The sequence below is a fragment of the Amphiura filiformis genome, chromosome 14 (assembly GCF_039555335.1).
Source record: "Amphiura filiformis chromosome 14, Afil_fr2py, whole genome shotgun sequence".
In the NCBI taxonomy this organism is placed as follows: Eukaryota; Metazoa; Echinodermata; class Ophiuroidea; order Amphilepidida; family Amphiuridae; genus Amphiura; species Amphiura filiformis.
Genome location: NC_092641.1, coordinates 62,517,815 through 62,541,148, shown reverse-complemented (window position 1 = coordinate 62,541,148; position 23,334 = coordinate 62,517,815). Strand labels below are relative to the sequence as shown.

The 23,334-nt window shown below is 36.3% G+C and overlaps 1 protein-coding gene across 1 annotated transcript; it reads left to right on the top strand.

The window, feature by feature from the left end:
* The first annotated feature begins 3,853 nt into the window (after positions 1 to 3,853).
* Positions 3,854 to 23,099, top strand: LOC140169557 (glutathione hydrolase 1 proenzyme-like). Its single transcript, XM_072192821.1, has 8 exons — positions 3,854 to 4,038; positions 9,156 to 9,376; positions 11,175 to 11,367; positions 14,428 to 14,591; positions 16,138 to 16,287; positions 17,209 to 17,230; positions 21,317 to 21,557; positions 23,091 to 23,099. The coding sequence occupies exons 1-8, from the start codon at positions 3,854 to 3,856 to the stop codon at positions 23,097 to 23,099; spliced, it is 1,185 nt and encodes a 394-aa protein (XP_072048922.1).
* The last annotated feature ends 235 nt before the right edge of the window (positions 23,100 to 23,334 follow it).

The window sequence follows — 23,334 nt, the reverse complement described above, 5'->3', positions numbered from 1 at the left end:
ATCAAGATATTCATCAGTGATCCACCTAGGCTGTTGATTTGAGACTTTGATCTTTTTTGTTGGTACATGTTTATCACAAAATGGCAAAAAAAGCTTTAAGAACAAATCCCATCCATGATCAGGTGAGCTGGCACTGTAAACTTCATCCCAATTAATATTGGAAAGATCATCGACAAATGAGTTCTCGTCAAACTGACGAAAAGAGCGGGCTTCAATGATTGTTGGATCCCGTTTTGTTCTTATGCCTTTTCTGCTGGTATAAATAAATCTATGATCACTGTACGCACAACTGATCACCCCATTGTTAATATACATGTGTGGTCTATTTGTCCAAACATGGTCAATACAAGTTGAGCTATTACTTGTGACACGAGTAGCTTTTGTTATAATTTGCTGCATCCTAAAATTACTCATTGTTTTTTCAAATTCTCTTCAATTAGCATTATTGGTTTCAAACTGATCATAATTAAAGTCCCCTACACATATAATTTCACATGGATTTCTTCCCTTGTTCAATGGTTCTAATAATTCATGTAATATTGAACTAAAAGTCTCACAAAAATCTGTTTCAATTTGCGAACGGTAGATCACTCCAATTAAAATCGGTCTTGTATTTGGTAATGAAAGCTTTATAAACAGAGTCTCGGATGATGGTGGTAAATCGGGTTCAAGCATGGTGTATGGAAGCTGGCTGTTTATGTAAACTGCAACACCCCCGCCATCGCGTGTTCTGTCCCTTCGATGGAAATCGTAACCCATGATTAATAATTCAGATGAACATATTGTGTAATTAATTTTGGTCTCCATAAGAGCTATGATATCAGGTTTGCATTCTTGAATCATTAATTTTAAATCATCTATCTTTGCAAACAAAGAGTTAATATTCAAAGACAAGATCTTTAGCCCTTTCAATTTAATAACTTCTTTGATATCAGTGGTTTCAGTAGAATTGTGACTGGTTGGACCAGGGTGAGGATGGATATCACCACATTCTAATAAATTAACTTGAAATGTAGAAACTGAATTGCTGTAGTATGAAATTGGTTGTGAATATGTAGACTTAGATCTGTATGATGAGGAAAGTAAACTGGCTGGTTCAATAACATTGCTGAATTGATGGTGATCAGCAGTGTACAAAAGCAACCAAATAGTCAAGTGGTAGAAAATCATTATGTTGAATATCCAAGGATTCTCAAGTGTAGAAATCAATATAAGTCAATAATTACTGAAGCATGGGCCTATGATGGTTACACAGTAAGCCCTGCCAGGCTGCAGAATTCTCTACCTTTTTGTTGATGCAAAATGGCAAGAAAACAATGATAAAACTTACATAGAAATCCACTACGAAAATCAACCAAAGTTGCATATATAGTTAAAAACAGGAATTAAATATGTTAAGATGGTGGCTAAAGTTGTTTAAGGGTGGCGCATTAAGCTAATACAGCCCAAGTCTGAGTCAGCCGCACTTCCACCCTGCCACCACCACTGCCTGATTGATTCATGGAGTTGGATATAAGGGCATACTCAAAAGTCTTAGTTTCTTGAAATGATCTATTTTCCAGCTTGAGGTGAGATTTGTGAAGGATACCGATTCCACCACCGCGGGTACCACGACATGCACGAGGAAAATTCATAAATGAATATTCAGGTGGAGTGAGTTCACCTATGATAACATCATTATTGTGGAATAACCAAGTTTCAACAGAAACACAATGTCTTGATCACCCTCCAAAACAAGGTCGCAAAGAATATCAGTTTTATTACATATAGATTGAGAGTTCCATAAGCTGATCTTCATGAGATTGCTATCTCTTTGAAGAGAAGATCCAATGTTGTTATCATGGGTGTTATCCTGTGTGTTGTTTGGGAGAAAAGAGCAGTGGTCCAGTGATGGTTGAGCAACATCAAGTGTCAGATTGCTCAAATAATGGCGCTTTATATGTAAACCAGCTCGGGTGCCTCTGTGAGTAATGGGATTGCTGTTGATTCCAAGATCCACAACATGGGACCAGACATCAGGAGGAAGTTGGGATTTTTTGCAACAGCCCCCAAGTTCAAGAAGAGATTGACGAGTGTACTTAACAGTGTGTTTATGAGGTGATTGTGCTACATGAGTATCACTTGGTGGCTCTAGAGGTGATTGTACTACATGAGTATCACTTGGTGGACCAGGGTTGGTGCTAATATCACCAGCTCTAAGTAACTGGTAATTAAATGTAGCATAACTATTTGGGTAATACAGAATTCTGGATTTTAAATAACTGATACTCAACACTGTAGACGGTTTCCAGGCACTATCCAACACAGTGGTAGTGGGATGATCAGTCATGCATGGGCCTAGGAGCCCCAAAAGCAGAACAACCTTGATGAGCAACATGATGACTTAAATCAATAATGTGTCAATATTTCATTGTTGTCTCCTTTCATGTCAAATTGATTCACAACTAAATATAACGCTGTACACAAAAATCCAGGTAGTCACTACAAGATGTAATGTCTGCCGAATTCGGATGGCAAGTTGGTGCAGTTCTAGACGTTCGCCTTTCGTATCTCTTTCCTTGTTGGAAAGGTATAACGTTGAGGAGATAGGAACATGTACAGAAGATCCGGGACCTACTCTGCCATGTTTGGCTGAGTAACGGTACATGAACACGGTCTTTTGTGCCTATGGAAATTAGTCATTGTGTAAAGCTGTGTTTATACCCAGACTGAATCATTGTCGCTAACTACACAAGTTATGTGTGCAATTTTAGAGAACGTTGACCGACAGAGGGTGTCAATATAGGCCTACGTGTCGCTTTTGAAAAACAGCGAATCATGCGCATGCTCAGCAGGCAAATACGACGGCGATTTAGTACACTGACCATGCGTGCGATTCAGGTTTCTCCAAAAGCGATTGAGTATAAATTCATCTTTAGAAATGACCAGCGATTGTGTGTTCTCAAGTGGGTTTTATCATGTTAATTAGTGACCTCGATCAAGCATTGAATTGCTGTCATTTTTTGTACTGGATCGTTCAAGCATCTCCAACAAATTTTTCAATGTAAGTGCCTCTGGCCCTAGTAGAAGTAAAAACGGATACTATGGCCAGAGTTCTAGGGCTATGCAGTTCCTAGCCAGAAATCCAGTTCAAAGTGCACACCGACACCGCATGGCTAATAATTATTTGGTGCAGAAGGGACACTAAAATGAATACACGGGATCGATACACGTGAATTGCTATGCACGATTTTGATATCAGACGAAAATCTTCTGATACCGGGTTAGAAAATGATGAATATCTCCCGTCATGATTTTTTTCTCAACAAACCAGATTTGGTCTCATAAACTTGGAAATACGTGTTGAACAGATATGATAGTCGCTAGAATGCGCTTTGAAAATTGGCCGTGCGCTTTGAACTCAAAATTTGACCATTTTATATTGCGTTGGTCCTGTTATGGACTACAGCGTGCAGCGTGTAGTACAGCTGCACTCACTGTAGGCAGTATAAAAGTCGATGACCATTGACCTCAATGGGGTATACAAGCTTAATCACGCACAACCAAGATCGATTACCCGGCTATTGTGAGTAGCCTTAGTTATGTCCCTCGACTAATTATTAGTTTAAAAGAGCTTTAAAGGTTTGAACCAAATGGCTAATCGTGGCTGTGGATTTAACCTACCATGGCGATTCCTGCCATGAAGATATAGGGTCGAAGACACTGTGAAGTGTACAAAGGCAGAGACACTCAGGAGTTCAAAAACACATCCAATGAAATCCAAGTGATGATATATGATCCACAGTCAAGAACCAAAGTCAAGAAAAGTCTTGATTTGGGAAAAATAGATCCAAATAATTGGAGAAGTTGAGAGATGCAGCCTGCAGCCAGGCGCAAATATAATAATATATTTGTTGTTGTTTTGCTTGTCTTGGGGGTTGTTCTCGGATTGGCATTAAGAAGGCCTACAGGAACTGAAGATGCCAAACATCTGGATAGTTATAGATACAAGACAGCAGCTGTGGCATCGGACCATCAAACCTGCTCAACAATTGGCAAGTAAGAAGAAATATATAGCAGAGAAATTATCAAAATGTTATAGCGCATCTCAAATTATCACAAAGAGTGCGATTGAATAAAAAAAAAACCAAGATGAATAGTCTGTCTCGATATACAAAAATCGCAGCCATAGATCGCTGCGGAGAAACAACGTCTGTCACAACTGAAAAACACACCAGGTGTTAATCAATTGCGAATTGTGACCAGGAGGGTGAAAGTGCATAGGAACAATGCCGGAAACTACGTCACGCTATTGTTCGACTTAAACTACATCATTTTAACCCCTTCCGTTTCCGTTAATACAGCTTTAGTCTCCTCCACCTTCGCAACACGGTACGTGGAGTGACTGGAATCACAATGACAGCGGAGGAGAATACTAGCTGGTCAGACAATTTAATTCTATCAAGCATATAATACCTGAACAATCACCGTCATTTGATCGATTTACTACAGAATATATTGTATACACAAAATATAATTTTAAAATTGTAAACCTGTTAACTTAAGCTGTGTTCACACATGCACTTATTACCGGTAATATTTTATCTAGGCTTATGTCCGATCGAATTAAATATTTCCGCTAATCCCTTAGCGCGTCCACATTTGTTTCGGCAATAGCGCTATACGCTGTCGAAGTTACGTAATAATCGGATTAACTACCATAGCAATAGGTGAATCATGATGATTACTTGCACCTGTAATATTAGTATCTTTGAAAAGACCAGTATTGTATTCAATGTATATGTTCAAAATTGTTTTCACCTACTGTTATGGTAATTAATCCGATAAATTGCGTAACTTCGCCAGCGTATGTCCGACGTGTTATGTCCGCTAAGCCTATTACCGGTCATAAATCCCTCCTTTCTACATGAGCATCATCAGAAAATTTAACCCGATTAAAAAATTTTTCACTGAAAATTCACTTTCAATAAACGCCCCTTTTTAGAAAAAATTACAGACAATGCGGTAGGTATGTCATGTAAGAAAAATGCAAATTCAAAAGTTCCAAAATTCAGACCAATTTTGTATTTATGTAGGTTCTATTATTATTATTATTATTATTATTATTATTATTATTATTATTATTATTATTATTATTGTTATTGTTATTATTATTGTTATTATTATTATTATTATTTTAGTTTGACAAAGTAGTCCCATTTTACAGTAGACTTAGCTCTATATCGCATTTTATACATGTAGGCCCTACATGGTGGACATCTTTGAAAAAATGACAAAAATAAAAAAATAACAATGACTCCCATCATCATGCTATTTTTTTCTTGGGGGTCCCAAATTTACAAAAAGTCGGCTTCAATAAAATTGCGACCTCCCCTATTTCGTCAGCAAAGATTTTATGACCCCACCCCACCGTTTGCACAAACCCCATCCCACCGTTTGCACCCCCCCAAACAGGCATCAGTCTTTTGGAATAAAATAAAATAAAGTCATGTTGTGTTGTGACTCCCTACATTTTGGTCATCAAAAATATTTTATGACACCCCCTATTTTTCTTTCCGTATATTTGGGACCCCCTAATCATCTTATAAAATCCAATTACATGCCTTTCTGTTATCATGCTTATGGCTTAATAAATGTCATCTCCATCTACTTCCAGGGCCATACTACCCCCCCCCTCTGGGGGTTACATTACTACCCCCTAGAAACTCGTGTAGGTCATCCCAATATCTGCGATGGAGAGTTTTCAGTGCCTTTATCTTAGCATGTATCTGCTCCCCCGACCGTATGGGGAATCCCCCTTGCAATGTAATACTAGTACAGCTCAACTGATCATACTTTTCCTATATTCGACCTTGCATGATTTTTGAGTTGACACAGTCATGAAAATAACTATAGATACTTGACAGACCATTAGTAGCCCAGTTCTGAACCTTTTCATTGATCATTCATAATAATAGGTAACTGATGGATCAGTGAAGATAAGAAGGGATTATAATATATCCGTAACCTTGATATTATAGTACATCTCGAGGAAAAAGTGCAATGGACATGTTTTCATTTTATGTTTCAAATATCCCGCGCATGAAAATTGAGTATTTAACCCAAAATGGAAAATGGAACAATTTATTGGAAATCTGTTTTAACAGATTTTTTTGACATCTTTTTCTGCACTGTATTATACCTAAATTAAGAAATTTGATCAATATTCAAAGAAAATATAGGTCATCCAAAAAATGTTGATTTTTACACATTTTGGGGCAAAAAAGGAAAAATAAGCAAAAATATCAAAATCTGTTTTAACAGCTTCATTCATCAAGTCATAACAAACGGCCTACATGCTTAATTTCTAATAAAATATTGAAATTGTGAAAATATAGGTATTTATTGATTTTCATGTTTTTTCTTGCAAATATGCTAATAATATGCAAATTATGAAATTGCAAAATAAAGTTTCTACATAGCATACATCTTTCAAGTGTGATGTTCAAAATGACATACATCAAAAAGAGATTCGATGAAATGTAAAGGTGTAGTAACAATTTTGGCATGGACTGTCTGGTTAGGAAAAGTACGGTAAGTTGAGCTGTAGCGTGGCTATCTCCTCCCAAAGTTTTTTTTTTTATCCCAGAAATACTTTCCGTGTCTATCCAAATTTTGCGGATAGCCAATGTTCCCTTGTCATTCCAATTGACCCCTCTATTGCGTTTATTTATATTAATATTTGCAGCTGCAGCCATGATGACATCACGCAGTAAATTACTCTGCTCAGTGGCGTAGATTTCTTTTTGACATTGAGGGGGATGGAGTTGGAAAAAAAAAATTAAAAGTATAGTCAATCCAGCACCTTTTGGCGACAGAAAATTCGCGGGCGAAAAATTTTGCTATTTTGAAGCTAAACTGATGAAATAATGGTTTAAAAGTAGAATAAATGCGCGCGACGCGCGCGAAAATTTGCACTTTTGGGGCAAAAAATGGGCAAATATGAGGTTAATTTGGTCAGAAACCCATTATCAGGCGTCAACATTGGGGGGGAGGGGGTGATTGTATGGACCACCCCCTGGCAAAATATTGGGGGTTTACCCCCCCCCCCCCCATCCCCCCGGGATCTACGCCTATGACTCTGCTTAAAATTTTGCGCGAGTGATATACTCACAGTTATATCCGACAGCCCAATAGTGCTGCATGTCCACACGTAATTACTATTACCGGACGTAACGTTTCGATCGGTCTTAACAGCTCTTAACCCTGGTCATCTTCAGCCTTAAATTTTCGGATTTAAAGCACATTACGTCGGATATAGTAATTTTTTTTATATCCGACGCTCATTCACACTGCCACTCATATCCGATACTATTACCGACGTAATTTAAGTCCGACTGTGTGAACAAATTGTCGGATTTAAAGCACATTACGTCGGATATAGTTATATCCGACGCTAATTCACACTGCCACTTATATCCGATACTATTACCGACGTAATTTCAGACCGGTAATAAGTGATTTAAGTCCGACTGTGTGAACACGACTTTATATACTTGTGTACTAAAGTATAAGGACACGTGAATAAAATCATGTAGAAGACAAAATGGCCGCTAATCCGCCTATTGTCTAGACTTAAACTACATCTTCCGGTTTGTTACGTAATACTAGGATGCCCATGGTTGTTGTGACGCTACAATGCCAATCGCTATTGTAACTTCAGTTTTTTTTGGGGACACTTTGACCTCTAACATATCGTAAAAATTGCTGTAATTATTATTAATTTATTTATTATTGTCATAATATTATCTTTAAAAATATTTAAATAATTAATTTATTCAATAAATAATGTTTTTTGGGGGTTTGTTTTTATTCTTGTTAAACATTTTAGATTATATTTTGTAAGCACAAAAAACAATTTTTCGGAATTTTCTCAATAGGTCAGAGGGCAAAGTGTCTCAAGACTGTATTGCCGATTTGGCTTATTGATTGTTGTCCACTGAACCAACTTTGTCACAACTGAAAAACACCAATTTAGGCTATTAATTTTCTAATAAAACATAATTATAATTTCAATTCTACACCTGGGCAATACCAACAGTTATTATGTTAATATACAAATATATATTTTAGCTATTTGTAACATAGATTTTCCTTTATTTATCATATTTTAAATCTTTTCTGCCTTTTTGTGGTCATTTTTATTTTATAAATTGTATATTTGTGTGGAAATTGAGGGTGCTATTTACATTATTTTAAGTTAGCCCAATAATATGAGTTACTCCTTTCATTTCATGATAAAAATATTTTAGTAAAGTTCCTTGTTATTTTTGCTATTTTTTTTCTATGTTGTAATGTCATTATACAAGTGTCTACTCATTATAAGCATGCAAACCAAATTTTAGATAAATAGAGCCACCATTTTGAAATATTCCCGATCCAACCTGAAATGAAATGAGTTAATTGAATGTAACAGCAGATAACTGGAATTCACAGCGTACAACGTGTGATGCAACGGCAAAAATATGTTTTGAATGTATCATTTGGAATAGGATTGTTTTGAAATTGTTAATATACAGGATGTCCCTGAAAGAACGGTATCGTCGAAAACTGAACAGTTTGGGTATTTTAACGCATAACCCAATCATAACTAAATAACTAATGTGGTTGAGGAATATATCAGCTATCACGTAATTTTGAATTTTGACAATTGACTGCTCCGTTTTTGAAATAAAAGAATTTTACGACACATCCTTATTTTCAGCCCGTTCCACGGAGTCAAATATCTATCAACATGATCAATGACAATAGACGCATCATGCGCTGATGATGCACAGTGATTGGCACTCCAAATACTGTACAGATCATTGATTGATATTTGAATGCGTGGAAAGGTATGAAAATGAGTTTCGTAAAACTCCCATATTTCACGAACGGTGTGGTCAATTGTCAAAATTAAAATAGTATAATGATAGCTGATATATTTATAATCCACACCATTTATTTAGTTATGTATAAATGTGCATGTGGCGATAAAATACCCAAACAATTGAGTTTCATGAAACTCAATTGTCAGACGATACAGTTCTTTCAGGGACAGCCTGTAGTACAATGTTTCCATGTCCAATTCACCTGTAAACGCTTTCATCACACTTACCTGTCACTATTGATTTCAGAAACATTTTGAAGCAAGGAGGAAGTGCCGCTGACTCTGGAATAGCATCAATGATATGTGTGGGTCTGGTTAACTGCCACAACACAGGGATAGGAGGCGGTCATTTCTCTGTTTACTATAACAGGGCCGCTGGTACAGCGTTCTCAATTAATGCAAGGGAGAAGGCGCCTCTTGCTGCGACTGAAGACATGTATGTTCGCGCCACGGACGCATCAACATTTGGTAAAATATTAGTTTGTTTGTTTGTTTGTTGATATCCCTCTTTGTCAGGACCATACTCTCTACTTTTATTCTCTCTCCACTCTTTAGCTCTCCCCGTCTCCTTTCATTTGATCAATCCTGGAATGATCTTCCCAAAACATAACAATTTCTCACCTTTCTACACATATGTCTTCAAGAACATGAACCATTCTTTATCCTATTTCAGAAAAGTTGATCAAACATATGTTAATATGTAAAGAAACATGCAATCGTTGGCTTCAGTTAATAAACGGAAAAAATATTCCAATCGCCTCACAACTTTTGAAGATATGCTCTGTTAAAGAAATGTACATGTTTTTCACTCTGTCCACGAAGATTAAAAAGGAGTACACGTACCATACATGCATGAATAATTCCTTTACTTTATAACTTTATAAAATATCAACTTTATTTTGGGAATGTGCTTTACCGGTGGGCTTATGGGCTATGGATTTTGTTAAATGAAATTAATTTGTGGGTAAAATGGATGTGGGATGGGACTTCTTTTGTTATACTTGCAATTACTTTTGTTTTATTATGTTTCTAACGTTCGTACCTTATTGTTTCTTACCTTCTTTTTTATATTTACAACCTACGTCATTTCTCTTTTTGGGATGAAAGGGCTGTTTGGGTTATCTTTAGTTCTCCTGGAGGCAGTTTATTGTGGGGCTCTGCCCCCTTAAATCTCATCCGTGGACAGAGTGAAAAAACCGAAACATTTATTTAAAAGGACATAGTCAAAATTGTGAGTCGATTGAAATAATTATTTTGGTTTATTAAGTATACTGATAAAAAGTTTCTTTACATACTAAAATATTTTTGATCAACATTTCATAAATAGGAGGGCGCAATGAGGGAATTTTTCCTGAAGACCTCTATTAAAAACTATGATCGCTTTATTTTTAGTTCAACTTTCTTTCTCTTCTAAAATAATAGCATTTAACAGGCAAGTCCGTTTTTCACAATATTGATTTCACAAATTCTGACAAAAGCTTAAGGGAAGGGGTATGAACGTTTGGACAGTATTTATTGTGGGACATTAGAGCACATCAGGCATATCGAATTGCATTCTGAATACGAAGAATGACTTTCTGATATCAAATAATTTTGATTTTTTGAAATTCGCAATGTAATACACATTTTATTGCAAATCATTAAAATTGATATTTTTGATATTTAACAGTACTCGAAGTAAACTTTATAAATCTGATGGTTTCTACCTAAAGTGTATGTAGGTGGGATGAAAAGCCGATGATCAATTGAAAATTTTGACCTTTTGTATTGAAGATATGGATTTTTTTCCCAAAACACCAAACAAAATTAAGTCTTTTTGAGAAAAAAAATCCATATCTTCAATATGAAAGGTCAAAATTTTCAATTGATCGTCGGCTCTTCCTCCCAGCTACATACACTTTAAGACTATATCATTAAATTTATAAAATTTACTTCGAGGACTGTTATATCTCCAAAATGTGAAAAACATCAAATTATAATAATTTGTCATAAAATTTGTATTATATCGTGAATTTCATAAAATGAAAATTATTTGATATCAGAAAGACATTCTGCGTATTCAGAATGCAATTCGATAGGTCTGATGTCCCACAAAAAATGCTGTCGAAACGCTCAAAACGCTCATTTCAGTTCCCTTAATAGGCCTAATTCACCTTTACCCGGCACTAAATGTCAACGTCATAGGATCAAAATCTTCTTCGTAACATTGAAACATGAAAATGAAGTCACACAATGTTTTATCATGAGGTTTGCTTGTTTATTTTAGGTGGTCTATCTGTTGCAGTGCCGGGTGAGCTGCAAGGTTTCTACCAGCTACACCAGAGAGCAGGCCGACTACCGTGGAAAGACCTGTTTACGCCCTCTATACAACTAGCCAGAGAAGGTTTTCCTATAGGTGGCGCCCTTTATATTGCTATGGACCAAAACAAAGATATAATTTTGAATGACGAAAGTCTTAGGTAAGCACTACTGGTTGTACTCGATTGTTGAACTGGAATTAAATGTCCATTCAGTGATTTGCTCATCCGGACGATCGTAAAAATCAACAAAAATCAGATTTTGGTAGCTTTGTCATTGTCATAGATGTGCTTATCATTCCAGCAAGGTAAATTTCCTGATGTTTTAAAATCTGCACTCATCACACCACTCATCAAAAAACCAAGCTTAGACTGTGAAACTCTGAAAAATTATCGTCCTGTGGCCAATCTCAAATTTCTCGCTAAAACTATTGAACGTGCATGTTCTTCACAAATACATAAGTATCTCACTTCACAAAATCTTCGCGGTAAAATGCAGTCGGCCTATAGATCTGATCACAGTATTGAGACAGCGCTACTTCGTGTATATAATGACTTGTTGTTGGCAGTAGACAAAGGAAAGGAAGCTGTTTTAATATTTCTTGATTACTCTGCTGCATTTGACACTATCAACCATGATATTTTTATTGACCGCCTAACCCAGAGATATGGTATTACTGGATCTGTACTAAACTGGTTTTCATCATACTTCAACAACCGCTCACAATTTGTTTCTATCAATAACACTATTTCTAAAGCTCATGTGCCAAAGGAGGGTGTTCCACAAGGATCTGTGATTGGACCACTATCATTTACCATGTACACAGCCCCTCTGGAGGATGTTATTAATGCTCATGGCTTCAGTAAAATGATTTATGCCGATGACACTCAAATATATATTGTGCTTGATGAATGTGAACGTTCATATCTTCTTCCAAAGCTTGAAAGATGTATAAACGACATTAAAACCTGGTCAAACATGAACGATTTAAAACTAAATGAGGACAAAACGGAAGTAATCCATATCACATCTCGTTTAGACACAATTCACCTTTACCACCTGTTCAAATTTGTGACTCATTTATCCAACCTGTAAATAATGCTCGCAATCTTGGTGTAATTGTCCAGAATGATCTGAGAATGGATTCTTTTGTTAATAACATTTGTCGCTCAGCATCTTTTGCTCTGTATAAAATTGGCCAGATCAGAAAATATCTTGATAAAATTGTACTGAAATGCTTGTTCACGCTTTTATTACATGTCGCCTTGACCAATGCAATAGTCTTCTTTACGGTTTACCAGACTCACAGATCTCCAAACTCCAACGAATTCAAAACTCGGCTGCCAGATTAATTTCGCTTACTAAGAAACGTGATCACATTACTCCAATCCTTCATGATTTACATTGGCTACCTGTGAAATACCGCATTATATACAAAGTTCTCCTCCTCACTTATAAATGTATTAATGGTCTTGCACCTGTCTATCTTCAAGAACTCATACAGCATTACACGCCTCCACGTAGTCTTCGATCGTCAACACAATTTCGTCTAACTAGCTCATCATTTTCTACTCAGTATGGTCATCGCTCATTTTCTATTGCTGCCTCTGAACTTTGGAACAGTTTACCATTACATGTTAAAAACTCTCAGACTGTTAATCAGTTTAAAACATCTCTGAAAACTTATTTATTTAAAATTGCATACTAATGTTTATTTGTTATGTTTTTGTCTATGTATAATTTGTGTTAAGCGCTTAGGGACTTTGGTGTAAAGCGCTATATAAGCATGGTTTATTATTATTATTATTAATATAGCCTGTTAGCGGTTCAGCCGAAAGCCGTGTATTTAATACAAAATAAGGCATTATACATGAATCTGTAGTTTATATACTGACAGTATATAAATTAGCTACTTGTATTTGAATGCGGCTTCAACTTCGTCAATACTGCTGTTTTCTTTGTTTTTTTGCCATTATTTTCATTTCAAAAATACCAAATGACAATTTGAATGACTTATCCTTCAATTTTAAGCAATTAACAATTTAAAAAGTTTTTTACACTTTCGTTGGGGTCACTGAAAGGGACTTTAAATGTTGATAAAATATAAAACAATCAAAGGCAATATTATCATACGTCAATATTAAACCCTCGTCTTACTAAAGGGAAGGAAAAGGTTTGTAACAAACCAAAGATAGCCTATGTGTTGTCCCATGAACTACTTCTGTTGTGTCCTTACACTAAATGTGTTCTCCCACTGTTGTACACCTCACGGCCGTCAAGCAGGGGGCACAGTAATAATAGGTGTTGCATTGTCTGATGCTCAGTGCCGTAATTACAGATTGATGATCGCTGGAATTATCCCCATTTGCACGGGCATTTCCAGCTTTGCTATTGTTCTTCGGCTCCTGGTAGAAGACATACTCCTGCATACATATCAATTGTTGTGCAGTAACCCCCTGACAAAAATTGCCCTGAAGGAGAAAAGTGCCACTCTGGCAAGAAAACAAAAAGAAAGAAAGAAAAAAAAATAGAGAGAAAACGGGAAGGCAAAGGAAAAAAAGGGCCATGGATCTCGTTTTCCAATAAATGCACCCCGAGCATGGGTCAAAATAGTGTAACATATAACATTTGTCCCAATAAGCCCTTTGAATCTCGGAGACTTTACATTTACAGTTTCTCTAAAAAAACCTTGTGTAGACTCATATGTATCCGATGATACCGGGCAACTTGATGTAACCTGTAATTGTTTCGTCTTTGCCCGAAATGTGTTTTTTTTGCCACCCCAGACCAATCATGCTAGCTACGCCCCTGGTGTAGTGGACGTGCGTTTTTACATTAAAGACACTATTTAATAGTGATTCGCTAAATCCGAAAATCATCGAAAACAAACAAAATCAGGTTTTTAAGTTTTTGTAAGAAATATGGGGATGCTAACATACTCCAACAAGACCGAGGGTTAATATTTGGACTCCTTCACCAAAAAATACTCGAATGGAAGCCACATTTTCTGCGCGATGCTGTTTTATTGCTTTTCATTAGTGTTTTGTAGATGTATACTTCATATAACATCTTTTAAAATTCTAATTATATCCACGATTTCTTACTACGTTTTGTAAAATGCGTTATTCATCATTGTTTGAATATGTCAACATCAACAAAACTAGTACAACGCATAAAAGTATGCTAGACCTAATTGATTGTTTTTATTCACTCGTACTTAGCGACCAATTAACAGATGGAAATGGTAATTTACTCGAAGAAGGCGATATTATAAGATTTCCAGAATTAGCAGCTACTATGGAAACCATAGCTAATAATGGCAGCTCAGACGCATTTTACAATGGAGAGTTAGCAGCCATGATAGCTGCAGAAATCCATGCCAGAGGTAAATGACATGTAGCATTGTGGTGAGATATCAGTGTACTCTTAAAGTTGTGCATATAATTAAGAAATAAAGGGTAATGCATTATCCTTTACATCCAAATAATATGTCTGAGGCAGTAAAGACGTAAATAATGGTTGAGGCGCATTATTTGCATGTAAAGGATAATGCTGCACCCTTTAGCACCCTTTATTTCAGAAAATAGTGCGATTTAAAGAGAGGATATCATTTTTTGGCACAAATATTTTAAGTTGTTTACTTCAAGGTTGAGCGCGTACGCGTAAATGACAGCGCATATCGCGGAAATATTGCACGCGTAACCAAGCGTAATGCTGCGAGTAGAATGTGTTGCGGCGCTTGACCCAATATTGATATAAAATTGGATCGGTTGAGCCCATATTTATTGGTCGAGCTATGAGTTTTAAAATATTGGACGAGACGTAGTCGAGTCCAATATTTTACAACTCATAGCGAGACCAATAAATATTGGGCGTAAATCATCCAATTTTATCATTATTATGTTTTGGATCCAATATTATCACAACTTGGATCCATCAAAACATAATAATGATATAAAATGAGCCCATATTTATTGGTCGAGCTATGAGATTTAAAATATTGGACGAGGCGTAGTCGGGTCCAATATTTTAAAACTCATAGCGAGACTAATAAATATTGGGCGTAAAGCATCCAATTTTATCATTATTATGTTTTGGATCCAATATTTTCACACACTTGGACTCATCAAACCATAATAATGCAGAATAATGGGCTCTCACGTGACGTGTTTTAACATATCACAGTGCACGATTTTGAATAATGGGTCGTAGAGGTAATATAATATCTTATAACACAATAATAGGTTAATAAATGCGTATCACTTGTTGAGAGTAAAATTCTGTGAAATAAATAAATAGTAGATAAAATAAATGATCAATTTGGATTGCGAGCTACATTATTTGCACAGATTGTTATTCGCACTTCTGTTATTGATCGTCCTGTTTTAGCCTGTTCCAAAAATTGTTTCTTTTTACAATTTTTGAGGGAAATTTTGTGTAAGTGAAGAGATTAAAGTGAGTGAATGAGGTTAATACCTTTGCATCGGTAATATGTCGGGCATAATTACAAATCTAAACATTTGTTTTGGACCTCGGAATATCCCTCATGGCTTCGACCCTCAGGATATTCCTCGGTTCCAAAGGAAAATATTTATATTTTCATGAGAAAAATGCCCTCAAATAACCGATGCGCAATTTATTCGCATTTTTCTAACGTTTGCTCTGATTGGTTCTCTCTATCTAAGAGTGTACAGAAATACAGGAGTCACAGTTAATGTCATATTATTTCTTCCATTTCCAATAGCACTAGTTTTATGTGGTTACAAATACTAAATTTTTACCGAATTCATGCACAAAATACTACTCAAACAGACGAATAAAATAGATGGTATTATATCCACATTATCAATTTTGAGTCCTTAGGAGCGATATAAGCTCACAACAAAAACAAAAACTGGACCTTAACTTTGTTTTCCTTTTATTTATGGTAGATGGCATTATTACAACTCAAGATTTGGAAGTTTTTGAAGCGGAAGTAGACACAAACCCTTTGATGATAAAGCTAGACGATTTCAAGTTGTATTCTTCTCAACTTCCGTCAGGTGGTCCAGTGCTGTCGTTTATTATGAATATTTTAGACGGTAAGATGGTCAATTATATATTAACCCTAGAACTACGAAGGGGGGGTTGTACAACCCTCCTCCCATTTTTTTTATCCGTCATTAAAAACGCACACGTTTACGCCCAAACGACCTAAGTTAGTTGTAGATCCAGCCTTTGCGCTCATTTTTGGGATACATTTTTTACCCCAGGGGGGTAGGACCGGCCGTCAAAGATTACCATAGAGGGGTGAGGCCCACCATTGGTTTCAACAGTAAAATCAATTATTTTAATTTTGGTCCTGTAAAATTATTCCAAGTGTTACTGACCTTTTACTTCACTAAATAAATTCATCAGGTTTGTTGATAAACATTATAGAAGATTTCATTGAAACAAAACCAAAAATAAACTCACTGTTTGACGGTTTCGCCTATCATGGTCGATAGGCATCATCAGAATGATGGTTGCAGATCCATACTTCCGGTTGGACGTATCCCGACTGACGAGGGTGTTTTATCAGCCAGGAGAGGATCATACACGTGACTTACAAATTCTTTGTAAGGAAGATGATGCCAATACAAGAAGAATTAAAGAATCCATTTGGATCAGGAGACGAGGTCCGAACGTCATGAACAGAGACGAGGGGCCCACTTCCTTAGTCACGTGTATGATCCTCTCCTGGCTGATAAAACACCCTCTTCAGTCGGGATACGTCCAACCGGAAGTATGGATCTGCAACCATCATTCTGATGATGCCTATCGACCATGATAGGCGAAACCGTCAAACAGTGAGTTTATTTTTGGTTTTGTTTCAATGAAATCTTCTATAATGACCTTTTACTTATTTGTAGAATTATTAGCCGAAAATCAATTTTGCCCATACTTTTGAACATACCCAGAATTTCCCAAATTCGCGACATTGTGTGGGCAATGTTTGTACCGATTTTCATATCACTGTATAGGGAGACCCGTAGCTATACATTGGTACGTTTATAATTAAAAAATTGTAGTCCGTGTTACAAAATATGGAGCAGTCGCTCTAAGGTTAAATTGTTACTAAGAGGGTCATATTTACATCTAGATCCATAATTCGCTTTCGTTTTAATCAGATAATGTTATGCTAACACCTAATCTTATGATGAGACGGATCATCAAATATCAAGGTATGGGGATTCTTGAAGCCCACCATAATTGTTGATAAATCTAAATCTAAAAAATACTTGATAGTTTTATGTTTACATGTGGTGCTTCAAATGCTTTTACAGGATATGACTTTTCACCTGACAGTGTAACGAACAGTAACATTGGTTTGACATATCATAGGATTGCTGAAGCGTTTAAGTTTGGGTTTGCCAGAATGGCTGAACTAGGGGACGACGATTTTGAGGACGTAGAAAGTGTAAGTTGTTACATGTTCAGAATTATTACAGACTTGACATTTAATATGGAATAATTTTTCGCAAAATTCAGGACAGAGCCTGCATAAACCGCACGGGCTAAATATTAATTGTCAGTGGTGTGTCGGGAGATGGTGTAAATAGTTGTTTGATAGAAAATGTGCTTTCCATAAGTTTACATTATAGTGCTCTTAATGTAGCGAATCTGCCTAAAATGGCGGACGTAGGGAGGCGGAATTTTAGCTTTGTGGGAGACACAATTTCGGACCTTTTGCAACATTGTGCTGTTAATATCAAATTCATAGTTTTTTGAGGTGATATTTCTTAAACTTCGCCAGCAATTGGCATTCATCACAACTGAAATACACTTGTAATGTACCATTTTTTTTTACAAAGGAGGAGCTTAAAACAGGGCTCTTAAAAGTGGTACGTACTCAGAAGGTTTGAATGCGCCCTGGAGTCAAATGTTATAAACTTAAAATTAAAAAAAATCAACTGTGCGGATTCTTGGTTGTCCAATGAACTCACGATGTTTCTTTGCGTACAATAAGTTTATAACATTTGGCCTCAGGTTACCATTTAAATTTTCTGAGTGCGTACCACTTTTAAGGGCCATAATTTTTAAAGCTCCCCACACTTTCAAAACTGGTAGACTACAAGTGCATTTTAGTTTTGACGAACACTTATTGGTATTTAGGTTCAGTAAAATTAATATCGCCTCAAACCTCAATGAATTTGATAATATCAGAAAAAGGTTGCTCAAATTCAGAATTTTACTCCCTCAAAAATCAAATTCAGTCTCCTCAAATCCGCCATTTTAGGCCAATTCACTACATTATGTATAATGTAAACAAATGGAAAGCACATTTTCTGTTAAACAATTATTTTACACCATTTATTTATTTATTTATTAAGTCATATTTTACCAGGGTAGCCCAGTCAGTGCATAGCACATGATATACATAGGGGCCCTGGAGAACATATACACAATATAAAATTAGATTGTTAGAATTACACATTTATAATTATACAAAGCTCAATTTAAATACATAAAAACTACATAACAATTTAAAACACAAACAATAATATTATTATATACAATTATTGTTATATGAGTATTGATAAAAACTAAAATGACAAAAGAATAATAAAATATTATCATAGCACACACGAAGGAGATACAAAAAACATAAAATACATTAATAATAAAAGACATATAATCTGAATTGCCATTATTAACTGAGATGTTCAAATATTGTTGATTTAAATGAATATAACTTATTTATTGCACGAATATGATGTGGTAATTTGTTCCATTCTATTGCACCTTGGTATTGAAACGAGCGCACATGACTTTCATTGACGGCAAGAAGTTTATCGGCACTTGACCTAGTATTTACATGATGCGTGTTATTTACAAACTTGAATTTACAGCTTAGATAAGAAGGAACAAGATCATTTAAACATTTAAACACAATAATACACTTGTGAATTAACCATCGATTTTTAATGTTAATCCATCCAAGTTTATGACGAAGCTCTGTAGCACTATGCCAGGGGGATAACCTGTTATTGCCCTGGCAGCCCTATTCTGAAGTTTTTCTAGTCGATCAAGATTTAGGCCACTGCAGCTACTAAAAACAACATCACAATAATCAAAAACTGGTAAAATCATGGATTTGTACAAAATATTCAAAGTATTGATGTTGAGGCAAGACCGGAGTCTGCGGACAATTCCAATTATTTTACTAATCTTATTACATAACTTTTCAGTGTTCCAATTCATATGTTCATCAATAATTACACCCAGATATTTGCAATGGGAAACTCTGCATAATTCTTCATTATTAACAATTGCACGAATATGTTTAAAATTTACCAGTCTCTGGGGTGTGCCAATAAGCATAAGATTTGTCTTTTTTACATTTAATGTGAGTTTGTTTTGGCACAACCATTTACCAACATTGTCTAGCTGAACATTTAAAACAGACTGCAGATTATCAGAATCATTAGAGGCATAAAACAGAGCTGTATCATCGGCATATAAAACAACTTTACATTTATCATCAATTACACTTGTCATATCATTAATATATAAAATGAATAAAAGTGGCCCCAGTATTGAGCCCTGTGGCACGCCGGTATCAATTTTCAAAGAATCAGATAAAACACTATTAATAACAACGGACCATCTCTCGACACACCCCATCTAATATTTAGCCCGTGCGGTGTATGCAGACCCCTTCCTGACCAGTCTTGGAATTATTCAAAAAATATTCCATATTAAATGTCAAATCTGTAGTATGTTGTGTTTTTATTGCGCATGTTCAGAACTAGGTATGAAATCAAAACTCGACCGCCGGTTCCGAGTGGTTCCGTCCGGTCGGAGCCGGTTTCTATTGTTCTAAACACTGGAACGCGGCTCAACCAGGCCAGCGGTCGAGTTTTGAATTCGCCACTAAAACACCATAAAACGTGATAATTTTACCAATGAAGGGAACACATGGCAAGCGTTAAAGAAGTTTGATAAAGTCAAAATCTTCCATCAAAAATGAAGATGGAATGACTTCCGTATATTTATTTTATCATCACTGGAATGAGACTGTCGAATGTGGAAGCAATGGTTACGCTACTACGCTAACAGTTGACACAGTGGACAGCACTTAGCTCTGACAGAGGGGTTATTTGTAATGCTTTAGTATAAATTTAGTAGATGAGATAATATTGATCAACTCGGCTAAAATCTGTTGATCGTTAGGTTAGGTACATGGTGGTGCTACAGTTAAACAATCTCTGACAACCCTTTACTCATTCAGATTGTAGAATACATGCTATCAGAAGATGCAGCCGAAACGACAAGAAGTCGAATAACAGATGACGTCACTCACGAACCTGAGTATTACAGTGATACAGAATTTACTTTTAACGAAGATAGTGGCACCACACATGTATCTGTGCTTGACGCCGAGGGAAATGCATTGGCTTTGACTAGCTCTATCAATTCATAGTAAGTGAAAATTACTGACGTCATTTTCTAAATGGTCAATCTGAAAATGAACTTACAGATGATGTGCCACATGCTTATATTTAGAGCGCCCTCTGTTGTTTTGTAATACAAATTGGCAGGCGACGTATATACAGGCCCAAACTATCGGCAGTCCCTGATGTACAGTATAACACAACATATAATGTAACATGAGCTCAAATAAGGATACTTAATAACTCTATCATTTTAACTGTAAACTCTCAACATTTCAGTTCCTTTTGTACTTGTGTACTTAAAAATAACGGTTATTTAGAGTTGGTTGTTTATGGATGACCAAGTTCTCAAGACACGCCTATAACATTGGTCGTCTAAGATACAATTTTGAATGTCCAAGATTGCATCTCAAGGGTTCACGATTTCGTCTTTTTTGTCCCCGGGCTTTGTCAATGGTTAAGCCTATAATCTTAGCGTGTTTGGGGCCTCTTGGCCACATCTGACATTGTTAATGAAGAGGTACCCAGTTAGGAAAGAAACGCCCATGCCTGATAATATATAGGCATAAGTATAATATACGTACTTCTATCGGTAGCGGTACATATTATCGGTGTCAGCATGCGTCTGATAGGTGTATAGTACCAACTCAAATATGGACATTTATTATGTATGCTGTCGGTGTTTTCTTTTCAGTTTTGGTGCGAAGGTTCGCGGTAACATTACGGGAATATTTTACAATAACGAAATGGATGATTTTTCAACACCAAACACAACTAATTTTTATGGCGTACCTGCATCGCCAGTTAATTTTATCAAACCAGGAAAACGACCCATGTCATCCATGGTACCTGTAATCGTCATAGATGGTCAGGGGGATGTGAGACTTGTTACTGGTGGAGCAGGAGGTACCACTATTACAACATCATCGGCATTGGTAGGTACCTATTATTGTCATAGATGGTCAGGGGGACGTGAGACTTGTTACTGGTGGAGCGGGAGGTACCACTAATGCAACATTTATACAGGATATAATTATCCAGGACCGGTAGTATATATACTACTTCATCGGCATTGGTAGGTACCTATTATTGTCATAGATGGTCAGGGGGATGTGAGACTTGTTACTGGTGGAGCGGGAGGTACCACTATTACGACATCATCGGCATTGGTAGGTACCTAGTATTGTCATAGATGGTCAGGGGGACGTGAGACTTGTTACTGGTGGAGCGGGAGGTACCACTATTACAACATTATCGGCATTGGTAGGTACCTATTATTGTCATAGATGGTCAGGGGGACGTGAGACTTGTTACTGGTGGAGCGGGAGGTACCACTATTACAACATTTATACAGGATATAATTATCCAGGACCGGTAGTATATATACTACTTCATCGGCATTGGTAGGTACCTATTATTGACATATACTGCGCCAATAAAGTATCCTTACACTTGGATAAACCATATTGGGGTAAATTTGTTTTTGTAATAGATGCACTATCTAATCTGGCACATTTTGACACCCCATTGAATCAATGTGACTTCAAGAAGCAAAGTTACAAGCATTTGATTAGACGAAGGTCCAGTTTTAAAAGTGACACACTGGCCTATTCAAAACTCCACGGACTAGACATCTGGTTTGAGAGTGGTAAATGGCTAATTTGTGTGTGCCTTTAATTTAAAACAAAATGAACAAAAGAAAACTTCAACAAAAGAGCTGACAAATAAAATGCAAGTTATGAAAAGTACAGAGAAGTAATAACTGAAATGAATACGGCTTTAAATAAAGCTTCATTGATGAAACTGGGTAATCTCTTTGTTGAGCTTGTTGGAATCTTTTTGCGCCTTGTATAGGCCAATTTGTCACTTTTAAAACTGGATCTTTGTCTATTCAATTGCTTGTAACTTTACTTCTTGAGGTCACATTGGATTCAATGTGGTGTCATAATGTCGGATTAGATTGTTCATCTATTACAAAAACAAATTTACCCTAATATGGTTCAGTTTTGAAATTGTGATTATTTTTCCAACTGTAAGGATACTTTCTTGGCACAGTATAGATGGTCAGGGGGATGTGAGACTTGTTACTGGTGGAGCGGGAGGTACCACTATTACGACATCATCGGCATTGGTAGGCAACATTGTCAATTAGCATTGTTTTCATCATTGTCCTCGTTAACGTTAAGACACTCCTCATCACTTTTAAGTTCATCATCTTCATCATTCTCATCATTATCTGTATCAGCATCACCATCGTTTTCGTTATCTTCATAATAATCATCGTCGTCATCGTCATTATCATCGACATCATCATCGCCATCATTATCATTATCATCGTCATTATCATCGACATGATCATTCATTCATTCATTCATTCATTCATTCATACGTTCGTTCATTCATTCATTCATTCATTCATTCATTCATTCATTCATTCATTCATTCATTCATTCATTCATTCATTCTAGTCATCATGACCATCATCATCGTCATCGACATCAACCTCAACATCATCATCAAAACCATTAATATCATCATCATCATTTGAATTAATACCAGCATTGTCTTTAATAGATATATCTGGTTTTTCCCTCAGGTTGCAATCACTCACTCTGGTTCGGAGATAACGTGAGAGAATCGTCGGAAAGAAAACGAATTCACCACCAGCTGTACCCTCCTTATGTGAGCTACGAAGAGGGAATACAACAAGTA

Coding starts and splice junctions, on each gene's coding strand:
- LOC140169557 (XM_072192821.1), top strand. CDS start 3,854: ATGCAGCCTGCAGCCAGGCGCAAATATAATAATATATTTGTTGTTGTT. Junction 11,368..14,427: donor TTGAATGACGAAAGTCTTAG/GTAAGCACTACT, acceptor ACTCGTACTTAG/CGACCAATTAACAGATGGAA. Junction 17,231..21,316: donor AGACCCGTAGCTATACATTG/GTACGTTTATAA, acceptor TTTTCTTTTCAG/TTTTGGTGCGAAGGTTCGCG.